This window comes from Trichoplusia ni, chromosome 11, assembly GCF_003590095.1.
Source record: "Trichoplusia ni isolate ovarian cell line Hi5 chromosome 11, tn1, whole genome shotgun sequence".
Classification (NCBI taxonomy): Eukaryota; Metazoa; Arthropoda; class Insecta; order Lepidoptera; family Noctuidae; genus Trichoplusia; species Trichoplusia ni.
In genome coordinates, this window is record NC_039488.1 from 6,451,777 (window position 1) to 6,473,265 (window position 21,489).

The 21,489-nt window shown below is 35.3% G+C and overlaps 1 protein-coding gene across 2 annotated transcripts in view; it reads right to left on the minus strand.

Annotated features, from left to right (window-relative positions):
- The window catches only part of LOC113498623, a 57,846-nt gene extending 38,351 nt beyond the window's left edge, over positions 1–19,495 (minus strand). For both annotated transcript variants that reach the window (XM_026878704.1, XM_026878703.1), the window contains exon 1: positions 19,051–19,495. In XM_026878704.1, the coding sequence (XP_026734505.1) occupies positions 19,051–19,081 (31 nt within the window). In that variant the 5' untranslated portion in view covers positions 19,082–19,495. The remainder of the gene's footprint in view (positions 1–19,050) is intronic.
- Positions 19,496–21,489: the final 1,994 nt, after the last annotated feature.

Genomic DNA, 21,489 nt, shown 5'->3' on the forward strand with positions numbered 1-21,489 from the left:
TTAAAATAAAACAACAATAAACATTACCAAGATGGACCGTTTGACTAAGATTCATTATTTTTTAAGAACGTACCTAAATAGTGGTTTATATCTCTTTTAAGTCTCCAAAGTTGTTGAATTAAAGTAAAAAAAAACCGCTTAAACCTATATTTTTTCACACCATCATATAAATGCGTAACATTAGTCAGGGTTGCCAATTATAAACGGATACACGCATCAAACAGGGGTCCTGCGACTGACCGGCTACCGATAGTGTAATTAAATGAATTACTTTCACACCCCTGCGTTTATGAAACAATTGATTCACGTAACGATATCTAACGGGTCGGGAGACACGGGTTTCTGGTTACTGGTGATGGGTTCTCTTTTCCGCACGTAGGCTCCAAGTCTTCCCATTGTGCGTCAGGTGGCTTTGGAAGGCTGTCAGTCCAGACATCCCAACTCCCTCCAAAAGCGCTCAAGTCTCCTGGGACGTTTGCAGGCTTCTGTGATGGAGCTCGGTGTACCGAGGATCGGGAGACGCGGGACATCGTAATAAGCGGGGGCCACATGAATAGCAATGGAGCACATATGAATGTATGAAATAAGATATAAAAATATCCGATCTTTTAAGGATATATAAACAAAGGTGCTAAAAAATATTGAAATAAATCCGGTCGTCATCCTACTACTATTAAAAAGGCGAAAGTTTGTAAGTATGGATGTATGGATGGTTGTTACTCTTTCACGTAAAAACTACTGAATGGATTTGAATGAAACTTTACCACAATATAGCTTATACATCAGAATAACACATAGGCTCCAATTTTTCAGGTCGTAAAAAAACAAATTTTTTGCGCTTACATTGCAAACGCTGACTGAATCTTACAAGATAGATAGAAGGCAGGTATAAATTATAACTTATATCTTCTTACATAAAAATATTTGCCTCACAATGCCACCGTTTGTAAGGGGTGTCTTAGAAAGAATAAAATATTAAAAAAAAATATGAACTTTGAAAAAGTCACATAAATACTGAATGTGTTGGGGTCAAACCTACGACCCAGCGCACACCTAGAACTGCGAGGCCATCATGACTATTACTAAAAATATATGAAAACTACAGGAAATATTATAGCGACCTTTTATAGTTATTGTAGGTAGACCGTGTGGAGCGATCCTGAAACCTTTAAGAAAATACGCAGAACGATGTCAATATGTCATTTTAATGGCTGGCAGGAGCGGGACGCGAGCAACCGGAGATAGATCTCGATGGCGTGCAATTGGGGAGGCTCATGTCCAGCAGTGGACGAATATGGACCCATGATGATCATCATCATGCGGAAGGATAATGTTAAATTCTCATCGTCTTTCCTTTTGCTTATGTTTACGGAACTATTATGTCGAGTACAATTCACAATTGACCGGTTTTTAATGCGTAGGGAGAAATAAAGAAGCTCACTTAAAATTCATAGCTATTAATTCTAAGTAAGATCATTAGCAATTTTGTCAAACGATGTCATTAACATACTAAATGCTAAAACGGTAAAATGTGACTCATTTTGAGGATACAAAATGAAAATAAAATTCGGTGATAAAGATCTAATTTGACGTCAACTTAAAATGGCTTCTTTTGGAATAATAATAATTTCAGGTAATACATCTCACGTTAAATACGCGAAAGTAAATAAATATTACTATATTATAAACGCGAAAGTTTGTATGTGTGAATGTAAGGATGTTTGTTCCTGTTTCACGCAAAAACTACTGAACGGATTTAAACGAAACATGGTACACAGATAGTTTATAACCAGGATTAACACATAGGATAGTTTTTATCCCGATTTTATGTTCCCGAGGGATCAATTTCGATGGCAACAGCTAATAATATATTAAAGCATTTGGTTTTTAATCTTTTTATAATACAATCAAAATACTATCCAAAAATTCGTAGTTACAATTCAAAATATACTCCATCCAATAATTCTAGTATATTTCAACATAGTTACGATAGCGCCACGTCATTGAGACACGACATGGTTTCTGAGCTCGTTTGATCGATACCAACCGTTTTGTTTTGCCCATGAAACTGTAAGAAAGCATGCTTGGGGTAAATGGAAAGTAGATTCATAACAAAAATTATAGAGATGTTTGAAATTTGTGTTTAAAAATGTTTTTTCTTAGATGGAGAGCTGAAGATATAGTTTAAGGCACGAAGAATAGTAGGACTCGGCTGTTATTCACACATCTTTGACAGTCAGAAGCTAGATAGTCCGACAGTCAGTTTTTCTAAGGGGTAACAGGTTGCCTAGGATGAGGAGGTCAGATAGGCAGTCGCTGCTTAAAAACAATGGTACCTACTTATCTGCATCCGGTTAGACTGAAAGCCGACCCTAAACTTGTTGGGAAAAGCCTGATGATGATGTTGATATAGCTAACTCGCAAATAACGCGGTTTTTTATTCTGTAACAAGCCAAATTGGTTCCGCAGATCTTGAAATATCGGTGCCTACAACGTCATAAGTTTTATGTCTTTACAACATTTGCATTGGCGACTAGTATATTAAAAAAATAGACTCGAAACAGATGAAAATGTTTTATTCTTCTGCTGCAGTAAAAATAATATCAAACCTCATTGCAAACAAAACAGAAGCCATCAAACCAATTTTACCTTTCAACTTGATCTTACGATCGTATTATTTCGTCAAACTTCGGCTAAAATCGTTACCGTATACATCGACCAAATAACTTGTGGGAGGGGCGTATCATCCCCACCCCCATTGTGTGTGTCCGACCAATCAGAGGCCGGGATTTTAAATCAGGAACGCGTGCTGATGCGTCGCTACTTTATAACGTCAAAAATTGACGTATCGTCAAACGAAAACAGTTGTGTACAGGGTGGTTTGTTTTTGTTATTTTATTTATATTAATTTCTGGATTTGAAATATTCTATTTGAAATTGTGTGTTAGATTCCATAACCCAAATTACAATAGCTGATTATTTAGACTTACAAAGGATACCAAGAGTTTAATAGATGGTTAAGTACAGGGGAAATAGGATTTTTTCCATATCGTATCCCTGGCTTGGCAAAGATCCACTACCCCAAGTCCACAAATTACCTGCCTCGCGCCACATCAAATCAAATCGCAGTACTCTTTCAATTTTATCCTGTCATCGCTTCCTGATAAAAATAGACTTTTGCTCAGCTGATGCATTTACGAAGCTAGCAAATAAATGCACTTAATACCTTGCCAATTGGGTTTACAGCGTTGAAGACGATCACCACTTAATACCTTTACCGTGGGCCAGTCACCAACATTTGAACTTTGCACAAGAGAGCTGTTTGCCTTGACATTTTAATATATTCATTACGCCGCGTCGCCGAAATACGCGTGAGTAAACCGTTACATCATTTAATAAGGTATAACATAGTGGACTAGAATTGCTTATAACATCAAAATACCCATGTTTGATACAAATAAAATGATTTGATTTGTGTAACGAAGAGTTATTGAACCGTAAAATAAGAGTTTTGCTCGTTAATATTGCAACATGAGCTGATAGTGAAAATAATATTTTTAAAATTTCAAAATACTCCTAGAAAGGCACTTAATTGATCAGTAAAAAGTATATTCGTAATTTGTATTATTAACAACATCCTGTACAAACTAATGACATCACATCATGATAAATTTTCACTGCCAAGTCTTGGATTACACGAAAGGCAAGCACGAAACTACATAAATTGCTTATTAATAGTCTTATAACATTTTTATAAACTAATTATTAGATGTTAAAGATAAAAAAGAAAGTTATTTGTTTACTTTTATAAAGGAACGGCAATTTGATTTGGGTAAGGAGGAGCTCGTGGCTAAGCTATAACGATCATAGGTTAAGCTACGCCTGACACGGTCAGTCTTTAGATGGGTGACAATCGATGTCATATGAAATCTTATAACCAGTCTAACTAAGGAGTATCGTGTTGCTCAGGTAACTGGGTTGAGGAGGTCAGATAGGCAGTCGCTCCTTGTAAAACACTGGTACTTAGCTGAATCCGGTTAGACTGGAAGCCGACCCCAACATAGTTGGGAAAAGGCTAGGATGATGGTGTATCTTTGACAGTTGTTAAGTCATCTTAATTCTGACTATACGCTACTGGTTACACTGGTGTCCTGGAAAAGGGATTTACCTACGTGACATCTTTGCCCAGCATTGGGCAATATGGGACAGTAAATAAAGTCCATAACACAACTTATTTTGATGGTCTAAAAATGGGTTTAGAGCTTGTTTGGCAGTATCTTAGTAACACCCTCTTAGAGAATAAGTTACCCTATACTTACCAAGAATATACTATCATGATGATATTTTTATTTCATTAATAGTTTTTATCATGACTCACAGAGCTTATTTAGTTAATTTTATAAATTGATTTAATAATTGCAAAGATAGGTAATTGTTTAAAACAAAGTTCTTAAAAAGTCATAGAAGATTACCCATCTTCTATGACCTGATTATATTTCATTAGAGACATTTAACAATTAAATATCACGTAGAATTATTATAGTACTGTTCAAGATTCGATTTTAGTTTGATTTTGGTACCTACAAGTTGCAGTTACCTCCTAAAATGATGGTCAGTAAACGATTACTTTAGTGTAATCCAGTTAAGTGCGTGAATTTTTGTTTAAAACCTCCGCGACACAAGGATTAAATTCCTTCTATTCCGTAGAATGAATTTCCGTAATAGAAGGTCTTCAAAAAAAATGTTTTATCACCAAAAAATTGAAGAATATTATTTTAAATCCGTGACGATTTTTACCCGACTGCGTCAGAAGGAGGGTTACGTTTTTTACCATGATTTCAAACCTTGACATTGATCAACCTTCAATCAACGCGAGACCACGACAACTAGGAACTTGGCACATTTTAAACAACCTCTAATTTTAAAACTAAAATGCAATATTGCATGAAATTGCACTTTTTGCGTCTCGAAGGTTGTTTTTTGTGCGATTCGTTTGTTCGTCTGTACCCTTGTATCTCTAAAACGGTCTGGCAAGTAAATTGGTGTGAAATCATTTTAGAATATTTTTTGTTGTGTTTTGGTAACTTAGGCATTGAATTTAATGTATCATTGACCTATTTAAATTTGAACAAAAAATATGCGATTTCGTAATTTGTATTTAAAAGATATTGTAAACTACAAGGCATTGAAATTATAATATTCTCATAACTTTGACCTTGCATGCCGATGCCAACTTTAAAAACATACTTACGATGTAAGATGACACAAATAAACATATTATTATCATTACTAGCTGTTGCCCGCGACTTCGTCCACGTAGTTAGAATTTTCCCCGTTTTTTCCACATTTTCCATTGTATCTTCGCTCCTATTAGTCGCAGCGTGATGTTATATAGCCTATAGCCTTCCTTGATAAATGGTCTATTCAACACAAAAATTTTTAATTAATTTTTCAAATCGAACCAGTAGTTCCTGAGATTAGCGCGTTCAAACAAACAAACTCTTCAGCTTTATATATTAGTATAGATATAGATTAGCCTTGAATAACCAGTGGGTTACCTTAACTTTATATCATTTGCCCATCTCTTCCTCGGAATTTCGGTATTTTGCTAGTATAATTTAAATAAGTAGGCACCTATCACTTACCAGAGATATCCCGATATATACGCGTGAGTCTGACATTGCATCATTTAAATATAAATCATCCTCGAATAAATACATTTTTTTAGGAAGAATACTTTATTTTGGTCTCATGTGTTAAATAATGCGAGAATTATACATTTACTGTTTTACATATAACAATTAAATTGTCTAATATTTTTTGACTACTTTTTATTCTACACTTCAATTACCTATGTTAAATCTTAATACAGTTAATATAACATATTTATTGTTTGTTAAATCTACAAAGTGCATGAAAAGCAAACAACTTCATTCATTTATGTAAAAGAAAATTGTGTCAATACCATAAAACAGTACTCTCAACAATTCAAAGACTGTCTATCGAAAACGTTAAACTAATTTCAATAAAGCAACCAAGTCTCTAGTTTTAGTGTCATAACCGTACAGTTTTTCGCAATACACAGAATTACTGCACTCAACTGAGGCATTTAAAAGGCAACGCGGCCATTGTGCTGCCAAACGAAGAATAGGTCTTAGCATTTGTTAATATACTCATACAGATACAAAATGGTGGTTCGTTTTGTTAACAGACAGTTAAACTTGAGTTTAAATCCACAGTTTTTGCGATAGTGACGTTTAAGTCAACGTAGTTAAGATAGCTTAGAGGTAATACCGCAAGACTGCTAAGTAGAGGTTTTGAGTTCGATCCCAAGCCATGAAATTACTATTCCAATATTGTATTCGATTTAAGCAGATCGATTTAAAAATTCTAAAAACCCACGTCTTTTAATGTCACTCTATCAAATTTTATCAAAATCGATCCAGCTGCTTTTATAGTTTCAAATTGCATTGTTATAGGGTACGTCTTTAAATGTCACTGTCTGTCTCCATCAAATTTTATCAAAATCGATCCAGCTTTTATAGTTTCAAATTGCATTGTTATAGGGTTTGAAGCTACCCTAAAAATTTCTTCAAAATTGAGTTGCAAAATCCTACCGGAACGACAAACAAGAAAAGTGAGTGCATAAAAACGTGGGAAAATTAATTTCATAGTTTACGTGTTTCGGAAGGCACGTAAAGGTGTGGATCTTGCGGATGATCTCTCTAAGGTCATGTCCGATTGTTTGCGATCGGGCTATGAGAGTAAAGGAATAGAGAGTGCATCTGACATACCGCGGAAGGTGCGTAGTGTGTGAAACGGTGATAGCGCATTACAGGGCATATGGCCGTCTCTCTCTTGAGGAGCTCGCGGCTAAACTATAACCGCATAAGTGAATCGATCACAGGTTGACACAGTTGGTCCGTAGATGGGTGACCATCTTCGTCATAACGAGTCCGATTTGCAAAACCCCCGTGATACAAGGGTTAAATACCTTACTGCGGGAGTCGCTATTAAAAAGATATATAGAAATAAACCCTTTTAATCATAGATTGCGGTTCAGTTTTTTTCTGTAATGTTAGTATGACTGACCTCGCTGGATAGGGGGCGTGTCTGTCGCTGCTACAGCTAGCCTAGGACCTAATCTAGATCTGCGTAGAGTCAGAAATAAAACGTTTGAAAAACCGTCAGAAAAACAGAATATCTGAAACTAGAACATTGCTAAATACGATAATCCTCATGTCCTACTTCCTACTATAGAAACAAAAGTTTGGATGTATGTTTGGTACTCTTACACGACGACCTGCGACCACCGTGAGGTCGGGCCTGCGGGTGGCAGGGAGGGCACCCTGCCATCCGAGCTAACAGGCCAAGAAGGAGACGGACGTGTCGTCCTGCACGTCCGTTCTTACGAGGAATGAGGGGTTGGCTTTTAAACCAACCTTTCGAGAAGAAGTCCAAAAGGACATAGGCCGGTCAGAGTCGCGCTGAAGCATGCGCGAGCGATCCCGTGGCTCTGGCTCAGGCAGTTAAAGGGGCCCGGGGTGTTTTTAGTCGGTGGGAGTCCGACATATCCCCTGGCCGTGCCCTCGGCGTGGGTTGAAGTCATTAGAGTTTCACCCGGGACAAAACAAAATGGTACTCTTACACGCAAAAACCTAAAAACCGTTTAAAACCTGGATTAACTGATAGGATAGTTTATATCCCGTTTTCGTGTTTCGTGTGCAAATTAATTAATTTCTAGCCTATTTATGCGGAACTCCTAGTTTTGCAAGTAGGACTGTTTTTGTTTCTTATTAAGTACTTGAATACCGACATTTTTCCGCTTAGAATACAAAATAATCTTATATTTATAAACATAAATATAAATACAAACGAAAACCAACTTTATTCCTATGCCAATAAAGATCAAATTCACATAAATCGATATTATTGTCGGTCCCTTTCATACAATTTTCTCGAGACAAAGTTAAAATGTAAATACAAAATATTATCATTGTATTTGATCAGCTGTCCCTCAATAGAAAGAGACAAAGATGTTTTTCTCAATACCTTACTTAATCATTTACAAGCTATTATAAGACTACTTATTTATGTCACTGTGTAGGTTAAGTCCAGAAATTCCATAGTCTAAATCGACGCATTTTAAGAGGGTTCTAGGAGTCATACTTGCAGCGAGTTAATTGTGGATGATTAATGTTTTGTGAGCTGATGGGCGAAGTCTGTAAGCTTACAACACCAGAATAGAGTTTTGTTTCAATAGACCAGTCGCTAATTCCCCTTTTTACAATATTATTTCTGACGATTGAATCGAATAGGGTTAAAATTGACACTATTCGTATTCTCCTAAGCATTCGGCAATTGTAAATTGCTTGAGGAACCGAGATCGAGTTGGTCCTCCAGATGCGACTCTAGCGCCAATTCTTGCGGTGGCAGTAGTTGAAACTATTCTTGATTGAATAACAAAGCTGATAACTTTGGATCGCTACTCGATATTGGTTTGTTTATTTATTTATTTATTAGGTTCACCAACAGCAATACATACAGAGAAGATATAAAAGATACATGACAAAATTACATTACTGGTATGTATGCCTATTACAGGTATACACATCATTTATAACAACAACAATATTAGTAATTAGAAGAACGGTTTGTTTCGCTGATCTCAGTTCCGGAACGAATCGTGAACAGAAGTAAAAAAAAAAAATACGTGTGGCACTCGGGGACTGCCGCGGTAAAGCTATTGCATAAATACTTATACACCTATATACTTTCTCACAAACAGCTGATTATGTATTCGTCCGATTTCGGAGCAGCTCGTCTCGAATCGGGCGAGTTCCGTAAAGTCGTACAATACGTCTAATCGCATGACACACAGCGCCGTGTCGAAGACTGCCGAACTGACACGACGTTAGACGATGCACGGCCTTCAAGTCACACCTCCGTGCCCGTCGGAGTGGGGAGCGTGAGGTTTTTTCGTTACGGAATTTCTGGGTTTAGTCCCCGCGCTCAAGGCCTGCGATAGAAGCTATGCAATAGCTTAAAAAGATACCCAAACCAAGTTCTGGAAAGCCAGCTGATTATAAAGCTATTGGATTCACGAGATGACACTGTCACTGGTATTGTTAGTTGTCATATTGTTGTCTTTATTAGTTATTATTGTAAGCCTTTCGCAAATGTTCTCCCTACAGGCATACTGATTGCCTTACAGCTTTTTTAACCCCTCGGGAACACATGAATAAGGTCAGTATCGAAAAAAAAAAACCTAAAACCGTCTGCCCATCTCATCTTCGACCTACCAATATTTTACGCCACGCCAAAGCCACAGTGCGCGTTGTGACACGGCTTCGATTCCCGCGTGGGACAAGCATTTGTTTGATCCACGAATGTTTGTTCTGCATCTTGTAAATTTTGTATGTTTGTGAAGCCCGCTGCGACACAAGGATTTAATTCCTTATTGCGGGAGTCCTTGAAAAATGTAGCCCTACAAGTCTTGGACAAATTTAAGTAGTTATAAATTTACTCTATCCACCTTTATCACGCCTGGCTAATATGATTTCATTACCATACTTAATCTCAATTATGCGTGAGAAAACATAATATTTCTTATAACAAAATAATATATTTTATAGTACACTAAAGAGCTGTAAACATAAAATGAAATATGATTGCGAGTTTTATATCGCTCGAGAAATACCATAAATGTTTTACCTACTTCAAATCGACTATAAAATATAAATGATTCAATACTAGCGTGAGAAAATACATATACAATATTAAAAATGAATCAATTTGCATCATGAATGGAATTTATTAATTTTAATGTAGTTTAATAATAATTGTAACATACATGAATACCATGTAACAAATTCGATTTCCTGATAAAATGATAACATCATGTTTCACACACTTTTAAGTCACATTCACATACTTACACCCAATACCAGATCTAATATTCGTGGATCACACTTAATATGCTTGTCCTACGCAGGGTCGTACCCGCGACGCGGCGCGCACAGCGGGTTAGGCGTGGTGACCTACTCGACTATCCGTGCCGTCCAATTTTATTTGTGTTCACAGTTCTTAAGTTTAAGACGAACAATATAATGAAATGAACATGGTAATATAGGTAATATGTTTTATGAAATTTTAGGAAATCATTTTCTCTGCAAGTAGGATACATCGTATGATCATTAGAATGGAATGGCCGCGTATTGTGAAATGACGACCACGATCACTTTGTCAAGAGTGCAACGACGAAGAAGTAGCAAATCACCAAAAGGATTGATGATTTCCAGGTTCAGTACGACAACAAGTTACGATTAAATATAACGACCCACGACATTAAAAACTCTCTCCCCTTACATCCTTTAAACGCCTCGACCGATTTTTTTGCAAAAACACTCGTTAAATTTATATCACCAATCTGTTCAGGAGCCTTGATGCCACAGACAGACAGAAAGACCGTCAATCTGATACATAATTACATACATACAAACGACCCTCTTTATGCGTCCGGGGTTAAAACATCTTTGCTATCGCAAGAGCTCTCTTTGAATTTCTAACTCAAAACGAAGTTGTACTTCTCCCTCCTGCCTGCATCGCGACACATTCCCACGAAACCAAAGACAATGGGACACAAAAGGAGCTAAACCGAACCATTGTGATTAGCACTGATTACAACTTGTATGGGCTATGGGCTAAGAACACCTGCCACTGTTATGAGCGACGGTTTGCTGCGAATCGTAAAAGCAATTACGATTTCAGTTACATATTAAGATGTTTGGTTGAAAATTCAGTTGTTTTTCGGTGTAAAACTGACAAAGAAATGTTTGAACGGATAGAAAGTTGAAGGAGGAATTTTTCCTTTTGGGATTTGTTTAGCCTTTTTGAAAGGAACCCCTTTGTGTTGCAAGCCTGAGTCACATTTAAACTTATTTCTTAATTTTTTATTTGAAATTACGCGCCCTAGCGCCTGGATAAGATTAAGCATAATGAGTGGCAGAGGCGGAAATATCGCTTGAATCTCCTTTTTTTGCTATTTAATAAAAAAAAAATTAAGCCTTATGTCGCAACGGGTTTCACAAACATTCTAGTCACATGCACAAAGACACCCAGACTCAGGACAACCGCACCCGCGACACGTCGTGGTGACCTGAACCACTCGGCTAACCGTGGTTTATCCAACTATACCAAGTCATAGTACATCAGTTAGCATCTGTGTAAGTAGTTATATTCTTATAGTTAGTTAGGCCGTGGGAACTCGACCGTCGTTCTATTGTTGTGAAGTAGAACAAGTCATCGCGTAGGTCCAATGATGAAAGATTCATCACGACAGTTCAGTAAGATTTAATTAATAGAATGCATTTGTCCCTTATTCTGTATGTGTTCCGTATTGAAAAGAGTAAAAATTATGTACTCTGGGTAATATCTGGGTGCCTTTATGCATGTGTCTTGAATATATGTGAAACATTTTTTTTTAAAGCGGGGGAATCCTCATGGACACCCAATCCCTCGAGGGAGGAAATGGGTAGTGTCAGACTCTTACTGATTAAACCTGAACCGCCGTGCTACATCCTCTGCGTTTTTGTGTCGGTAATCGGTGTAAAGTGTATCTGAAACCCTACGACACAAGGATTAAATTCCTGAGTGCAGGAGTCTTATTTAATTTTAAATTCTTCAATTCGTTTCACAAGGAATTCATCATCATTGACCGTAAGAATAGTAACAAGCTCCCACGGGCCCTCCCGCTATAAATCGAATACGATCTTACGGAAACATAAAATCGGGATAAAAGCTATCCTATGTATTAATCCTGGTTATAAACTATCTGTGTACCAAGTTCGTCTAAATCCATTTAGTGGTTTTAGCGTAAAGGAAGAACAAACATCCATTAATAAAAACTTTCGCGTAGGATATACCTACCAAAGCGAATTCCTTTCATACGCGTAAATTATAATGCAGTTATCAATGAATATTGACGGACAGACAAATATGAGGTATTTGTCTGTCACTTGACCTTCTCTGCTCGGCTTTAAACAGATGGAAATAGACAGCTTGGCTTGAGTCATAAGCTATAGCGATTTATTCAAAATTTTCTGATTTGAATATTGGTCATAGGTATATAAAATTACAATAATTTTTAAGCACGATGGTGACTTAATGAGTATGTGAGTGTTTCTTGTGAGATGTTGTTAGATAGAAAGGCACGTCTCACATAAATTTCTGTGGTTTCGCCGACCCCAAATAAAATAATCGGAATGATGATGACTTAACGTGAGACGTTTCATGGTGTTTTAGGTCAGTAAGATTCTGAAACTAAACTACTCGCTTAATTCTCCGAAGAATTAGATTTTGATGTTTATCAAAGATTTCATTTCTAGTTTTCGAAGCGTCAACGTCTTTAATATAATATTTCTTTTTATAATTTCTTAATACAAGATTTGACAATATAAAATATAACACAAAACCAGAATATTTGATTGTGGATAAGTATTATAGAGGAAGCAAGCTGGCTTTCTATCACCACTCCTTATAGTAGAGCGACCACAAACAGACGCCATGTTTTCGTTACCATGACAACCGATGACAACCGCTCTCGCTCGCAACTCAACCCCCGAACATTGACAATAGATAATAGTGTATACGCAGCCAGTAATCGGTACACAATAGCTCTGGTTAGGGCAAACGAATTTCTCGTACCTTCAGATCCTTGACATCGTTCACATAATCATTCAATTGAGAGTGTTTGGATGTTGTAATGGACGTTAAGAAAGGTATCAATGAAAGATTGGAAGGATGTGACGTAGTAGGCTTACTCCTGATAGGATCGAGTGCTTGTCAAATTGAAATCGAGTTGGTGTTTTGGAAGCCTAGTCCTTGCAGTTGTATACGATAAACGCCTATCCTATACCACGAGCTGAAAAGAAAATTGAAAAGAATGAAAATGACGACTAACTTCTTTTTTCAGTGTATAATAATGGATACGTATTTCTTCATTTGTCCCAACAACATAAGTATGTTGATTAAAATAACAGTGAATGAAACTTATGAGTGACGTCACAATGGGGAATATGCACGTGACTTAAATATGGACAAAATATTTTTTTTTGTAATATTTATTGCTACTGAAAACACACTATACAATTATTTTTAGAATTTATTTTAATTTAATAATGAAATTTAATCATCAAAAAGTGGCTGTTTTGAAATTACCGCGCAAATTTTCGAAACGCAACACTATTGGTGGAACAAAACGTGACGTCAGTTTTACACGAGACGTCTGCTGTCAACAAGCTATTTGTATGGTTTCTTTTTGGAGGAATAATTGTTATTGTATTGTGTCGCTGTTTTTTTTATCTTAAGTTAATAGTTTTATGTGTTCAAAATATTAATTAATTGTGAAGAAGGACTTAGAGAATGACTGAAACCGGTTTCGTAAAAGCGCAGTCGGATAATCTTCCGAAAATCGACGTTTTACTCTCGAACTTGCCTCTTACTCTAATAATTTAGATGTTTTTATTCATGAATAATACTTATACATACATAAAGATAAATTTAGAATATCGAATAAGAATTTTTAATAATATCTTTACAACTTTTTGTAAACTAGGTTATGTTTTGTAGAGGTTTGTAAACAAAACAAGTAGGTAGGTAAAAGTAAGAATGATTTGTATATGTATTTTACTTTTTTGATATCCTTACTTACATTGAAATGATCTTCACAACAGTATAAACAGCTCAAACACGATACATTGTCTCTTCTCATCGCCTTGCACCACTTTTTCCTTAGATTTTCACCTTTCGGCATAAGGAAATACACTTTGTCAGGTGCAGAGTTGATGTTATTTGGACACATAGGAACGACACAATATTTATAATATGGTTTTTTGTGCTTTTCCATGGTAATTAAGTCGATATTCACTCACTTTATTTATTTTTTGGTAATTTTGTAAACCAATCACTTTGCTGTTGACATCGAACTCGTGTAATGGTGACGTCACGAGCAAGCGCGCCAAAATGGCCGCGTTTAAATTGATCGCGATTTTAATATTTAATTTTTTGCATAATAGTTTATATTTTGGACGTGATATTTGTATGTTTGGTAATGTAATAACTAGTAGAAACATATAAAAAAGAAATCATGCATATTCCCCATTGTGTACAATACGAAATCGTTACGTCACAAGCCCCCTGTCCTGTACTTTAAAACCGTTTATCTTTGTTAATTTTAGTTTTTCATTAAAGGAAAAAATACGTGTCTTATATTTTGTAATTATCTAACTCAGGGACTAAATAGATTTTCACTGTTTATCCCCAGTCGTCATCCCTATTTCCATACATTCATCGTAAAGAGTGGTATTGGAGCAATGTTCTGAGTATTGCTTATGTGGCAGCAAGATAGCATACTAAACTGCATAGGTGCATCTCGCTTCCACTGTTCAATCCCTACTAATAATATAAATGCGAAAGAAACTCTGTCTATCTGTTACGCTGTCACGTCTAAACCACTGAACTGATTTTAATGAAATTTGGTACAGAGATAGAGACTTTTCAAGAGTTCTCTTGGAAACGCAATATAACCGACATCGACGCGGGCGAAGCCGCAGGCGAAAACTACATAATATAGATACTTAACTATTACTAAATAAAATGAAACAGGAAAAGTGAAGATTCATCTCCGCATTGAATATCTTAAGACTTTTCCTTATATTCTTGGTGCTACAAAAAATACTTGAAGACGTCAATTACCAAATCATTTTTATATTGTAATACCTAGTCTTAATCGTTTAAATCAATGTGCTTACAATTCGCATAAATAAGTCAACATAATATGAAATTCATTGATATGTCATCAATCAAAATATGTTTAGCAGTTTCGCATTTCTTTCGTGGAATTTGAATACCCTCGTTTTTAGGGGTTCCGTCCCAAAAACGGTAAAACGGAGCCCTATTCCTGAGGCATCGCTGTTTATCCGTCTGTACGCCCGTCACCAGGCTGTATCTCATGAATCGTCATACTAAGTTCTTTTTTAGAGATGATATATTTCTGTTGCCGCTAAAACAACAAGTACTTGTTACTTGTTTTGCTAATTTACGCTGTTTTTGCAGACATTCATTTTAATGTAAAATGCTACTGTAATATTTTATTTTGAAAAGAGTAACTTATGGAGTTTCATGCCGGTTCTTCTCCATAAGAATGACACTTTGGAACCGTGCAACTAGAGTCAGTAATGTAACGTTTTAAAAGTGCCTGAGAAACGGCCTATTTGAAATAAAAAACCTTTTTGATTTTTGATTTTGATTTTGAAGCAGGTCTTTACTTTAATTTTCTATTTGTACGGAACTCTTTGGGACCCGAGTGTGACTCACACTTGACTGATTTGTAAAACATGAATGGGAAATATGAAAAACAGATAAATAATTTAGTTTTCTATGTTTGTTATGTTTTTTAAGTTATCAATGGGAATTTTTGCGTTGGGAATGATAGATTTATTTATGACTTTGAAACTACTTTTTTGAGATGAATCCGAATTGAAAGAGTATAATTTATGGGAAACGTTTCTATAATCTTCTAGAATGAAGCTGGGCCGTCTGTCACGTCATTTAATGTCATAAAACTTAAGCAAATATAATGAAATCATTATGCAAAAAAAAATAATGAAATACTTCAAATTTTATGTATAAAAACGATAATATAATTATTCTAAAGTATGTTAATTATTATATGATTATAAAATACGTATGTAAATTAATCAGTAGAATATTTTCCCACACTAGTTTCTTGTTCAACATTGTATTTAATGAGATCTAAAATAACTATTAATTTAAAATAAAATTAATTTAATAACTATTAAATTAATATTAATTCGCATTAAACACTATTCATGCGAAGATTGTTTAATAAACATATTTCGTAATATTTAGTGTTTTCTGTGATTTACGTAAGTCATTAAAATAAGTTTTACGGATAGCCGCGTGTGTTGCGTCATGAGTGTCGCGGGTTCGATCCCTGATCATAAAAAAATCACAGCATACATTTTTTTATTATTTCTTCCTAATTTTTTACTTGATTTTATTGCATCGAGTCTTGCTAGACCAATAGGAATCTTTTATCCTTCAAGAAATACGGTCCTAGTATATGTGTATAAATGATTATTAAATAACGCATTGCCATACACCGACACAAAAACGCGGATGACGTAGCACGGCGCGGCCGCGGTTCAGCCTTAGTCAGTAAGAGTCTGACACTACACATTTCCTCCCCCAAGGGAGTGGGTGTCCCGGTGTCCGTGAAGATTCCCCCGCATTACCAAAAAAAGGGTTCTAGAATGTACTATTTTCGAGACAAGTATACAGAAAGCATATCATATGATTTAATATAATGTTATACATAAAACAAAGACGTAATTCATGTCTCAGTCACGACATTTATGGTAGAAACACGATTACCTATTTATAACTGCCAAGTTGATAACAAGCATTGCATTTTTAATTTATTAAGCAACCTTTAATCTTTTCTTCCTTTTATGTTTCTTTCTTACCGTCAAAGAAATCTATACAATATATAAAGCTGAACAGTTTGTTTGTTTGTTTGAACGCGCTAATCTCAGGAACTACAAAATTGGTCCAAATTGAAAAATTCTTTTTGTGTTGAATAGACCATTTATCGAGGAAGGCTTTAGGCTATAAACCATCACGCTGCGACTAATAGGAGCGAAGATACAATGGAAACAGTGAAAAAAACAGGGCAGGTATAAATCATAACTTATATCTTCTACCCACAGGGACGAAGTCGCGGGCAACAGCTAGTCTATATTAATGGTATGAAGCTATACAGTTTGTTTGAACGCGCTTATCTGAGGAACTACTGGTCCGATTTGAAAAAATATTTCAATATTGGATAGTGCATTTATTGAGAAAGGCTATAGGGTGTTAACCATCACGCTATGATTAACAGGAGTAGAGCAGTTATGAAATATGTTACAATAATGAGGAGAGGTTGTTTAATCTTAAACTATTAAACCGATTTTTAAAAATCTTATATCTATTTACCCACGCGGATGAAGTCGCGCGGTACTCCTAGTGTTAAATAAAACGATTGCCTTATTATCAAACTCGCAAAGGCGAGGCGACAATACGGCGGTGTCGCTATTAAATGACATTCACGCAAACACAAAATTATATTTTGATAGCGATGTATCGCTAAATTATCGCAGTCTCGTTACTTTTGCAAGTTAGGTAATACGTAACAACACGGTGGATTAAGGGGTTTCAAATCTGTCGCCCGACTAGTTTCAGCTTATGACTAAGGATGCCGAGTCTGCAACTAGTGGGTAAGTTCTAAAGCGATACGTATAAGAAACAAAACTTCACCAGTTTTCGAAAATACTGAGATTTGTAGAATTAAGGTCTCATATGAGAATCTAAAACAATCATTATTCTAAAGCAATAAAGTTGAATATCGTGAATCATTTTCATACGAGCACTGTGATATTAACTACGACTCAAATACCTGACACTAGAAAAGTTGAGGGAAGTCGTTCTCTGTGGCCGATGAAATAATAAAAACAGATATTAGTGACATAGGTATTAAAAACTTTGAGGGGTGGACTTTTTTCATCCATCCCTTGAGAAGGAGTCCAAAGGACTAGAGCCAGCCAGAGTCGCGCAGAGTATGCGCGAGCGATCCCGTGACTCTGACTAAAGCAGTAGAACGGGCCCGGGGTAGTTTTTAGTCGGTGGAAGTCTGAAATATGCATACGCCGTGCCCTCGACGTGGGTTAAAGTCATTAGCATTTAAAAAATATGTATAAAAAAACTTCCTTTAAGGTTTTGGAAATAAAACGGGACCCTATAGCTAAGTCTCCGCTGTCTGTGCCGTCATCAGTCTAGATATTTTATCAACTGTGATTGTTATTCAACTGAAATTTTACAATTCGTAGATGTCGTATTTCTGTTGACAACTTGTCACTTTAACAATAAATACTAAAACATTTAATAAACACAAAACTTGAGAAACCTTTGAAAAGAACCGCATCTCAATTGGAAAATCTTCTTTAGCTTATGCGTACGCAATCCTCAGTTTCGCGAGTCTGACTAGCACTTGACCTGTCTTGTTTTATATTTTAAATACTCCAGCAGTACAGAAGGTAGTGTAATTTTGAAAAATCTCGTCGGTCTTACTAGGTTGAATATTCAAAATTGTGTCTATAGCCCAGATGACACGACAAACACGACGGCAGAAAGAAAATTATAAGCATATTATACGTAAAATTGAAAAAAAAATACGTGAATTTGGATTCTGCCAATCTTCTATGCTAAGATTTATCTTCTAACAGTATAGCAACCTAAGTGGCTCTTTGTTTTCATTCTCTATATTCCGTCCTAGGATAAGGTATTGTTAAGTAACTCATGATTGGCAAATCTAGGTACCTATCTAAAGGGCACAATTACGCCACCTATCGCTATAAATGTTAACTAAAGTCTTTGAAACAAAACTAAGACATTTAAACTATTAAATTCGTATAGGAATCTCATAAAACGAATACAAAAATGTCTACCGGAATGTTTATTTTTGTGACAATAATTTGTGTGATTATATAAATAAAATGTTAATGAGAATAATTTATTAATTCATTTACTTACCTGTTGTATATAAATACCGGTTACTTAAAAAAGTCGTGATACAAACTAATAAATAAGTTATAATAAAACCGGATATTGTATTATGAAATGTATTTTTCTCACGACCTCGAAAGTACTTATAAAGTGAAAAATCTTTATTATTTCTAATTCTAATGCGACTAGAATAGATACTATTGGAAATAGGACATAGACAAAACTTTATTTACTTTTTAATCAAATAAACTTATAAAGTAGCAGTGAAATAAATATAAGTATAAAATCTTTTTGCACGCAAAACTTTTTTAGCCATGACGTTTGTGACATGCAAAAACGGAAAATGTGGCGAATGGTCATAGACCTTTTACGTGTGTATCGAATACAAATTAAGTATTGACCCTACAAATAGAAAGCAATACTTACTGAGAGGGGATAATCCAGTAATCACATCCATTTTTCTAATAAAACACAAGAAACTAATGTTCTTTTCACTTTGAAGGGATGTTTATATCTATCACCCATTTCTTTAACACTATTTTGCACATAACACTAATGTAACAAAGCGTTTGAACATTATAACAGGTTTGAGTTAAATAATGTCACTGATTGTACATTTTTTCCGTATTTATGATTAAATCTGTGAGCACTATCACATCGGTTTCATTCACCCGTCGATTCCACAAATATAAAGAATCACTCGCGAACCATTTGCTATTACGGACAAAACAACAACGAGACACGTTGTAAACTTTGTTTTGAGCTATCACAGGTTGTTAAATGCTTTTATCTATCAAAATTACACGTTAAAATAACACAAATGTATTCTATGAAACACACACGACACAAAAACATGAGAAACGTCATTCAACTAAACAGCCAAACAGGTTTTGTTTTTTTTTCTGTCGATCGAGTTATTGCGTACCACGTGACAGTATCGACTCGGTCGACGTAGTTCCGAGCTCCACGGCTAGATGGCAGCACGTGCGGCGTGCTAAATTGGAGGCAAAAGTAATTAAAACTCGTATGGTATAAAAGATTATTTTTTCACGTGAAACAAACCGTGTCAATTTTATTGGTCGGTGAATATTTTTGCATGGAATGAATTTCATTTTATGTTGATTAGAAAAATTGGTGATAACGCTATGCCGACTTTTTAGTCGAACGATTTTATGTACAGTTAATCTTAAGGTCAATGGTTTATTTATTTGAAAATATAGTCTACTAATGATATTAGATTTTTTAATCAAAACATAAAGTACACTGCAGGAAATAAGGATAAGGTACTGACATCTAGTTTTACATCTGTTTTACGCACTGTGACTGCGACAGGCTGAGTTTTTGGGTTTTTAGGTAAATAGGAGGTATATTCCTTTTTTTGTCGGCCATAATTTAACAGTACACCTACAACGAGTAGTAGAACTAAACCTATCCCTTGTTCAGGAGGTCCATGTTAAGGAGATGAAGAGTAACTTCAGATTTACTCTACAAAACTCTACATGATTTCTTTACACCATGAGTTATAGAATATTTGTTTTGGTAGAGTAAGTTATACAGCGGTTTCTGCTTGCCATGTAAATGCCCACTGCTGAGCAAAGTAAATAACATTAGGTTGTATTTTTTTATTAATACATAGAATTAATTTATGTAAAACTGTGAAAAATTTGTATTTGTAATAATTGCATAATGATTTCGAACCTACAACCCATTACCTAACATAGAAAAACCTGATAATTTAAGCAGAAGGATGGCCATCTTACATATTTTCTATTTGTTTCAGAATGACATAATCGTGCCTTCCAATGTTTCTACTATTCTTATACTGAAAACATTCAATAAGGATATTAAAAATCGTGAATGAAAAATGCCAATAAAAATGGATCATAAACTGTCAGGAATTCTTGATGGTTGCTATGGCAACGTAATGTAAACAGTACCAAGATCAGTGACTTTTAAACGGTGCTTATTTTTTACTTAAATTCGAAGTTTATTATTATTAAAAGAGTGGTAAGTATTCAAATATTATCTAACATAGTTTTATTGTTAATAATATTGTGTTTTCGTCGCGTTATATATTTTGGAATAGTCAGAGAAAACCACGTGTTATATGGTGAGATGTGAGGTATCATATTTTAATTAATAAGTTTGATCAATATTTCTCTGAGTTAATAGCCAGTTTGGCAGCAAATAATCAAAACTTAAAGTATATATTTTGAGTCAGTGGCTGCAAGTTTGACGACTTGTCTGAATGAGTATATTGATTTGCCTAGAAAATTAATTTAAGAATATCAGAAACTCTATTGCTCTACAAAATATGAGGCGTAACTAACTATCATAGATATGGTTAGGCTGAGAGCTGACCACAATGTAATTGGCAAAAATGTTAGGTAGAAAGAAATACATTTCTATTTGAAGTTTTTTAATAGGTGCTGTAACTGGTTAAAGAAGTGTGTTTAGGTAACTAATATAAGTATTGAACTCTTGGTTTTCCGATTATTTCATGTTATTTCACATACATATCATAAATAAAAATAATCAACAAAATAACTTGTATATAATGAGAGGTTTATTTGCTTAACATGTAAAAATGTTCTAAACTCTACTCGACTCTACCTACAAGTAGCGCCATCTCTTATGTTTACAGGGAACTAAATTCTATGGTTCAATGGTTTATATCGAAGTATAAAATAAATACAGTATAGTAGTTTTGGTTTTTGTGCCAAATGGAATGTATTTTAAATTATACTCATTTATTTAGTATGGTTTAAAAGTCTGACAACCAGTCTAACCAAGGGGTATCGTGTCGCCCAGGTAACTGGGTTGAGGAGGTCAGATAGGCAGTCGCTCCTTGTAAAACACTGGTAC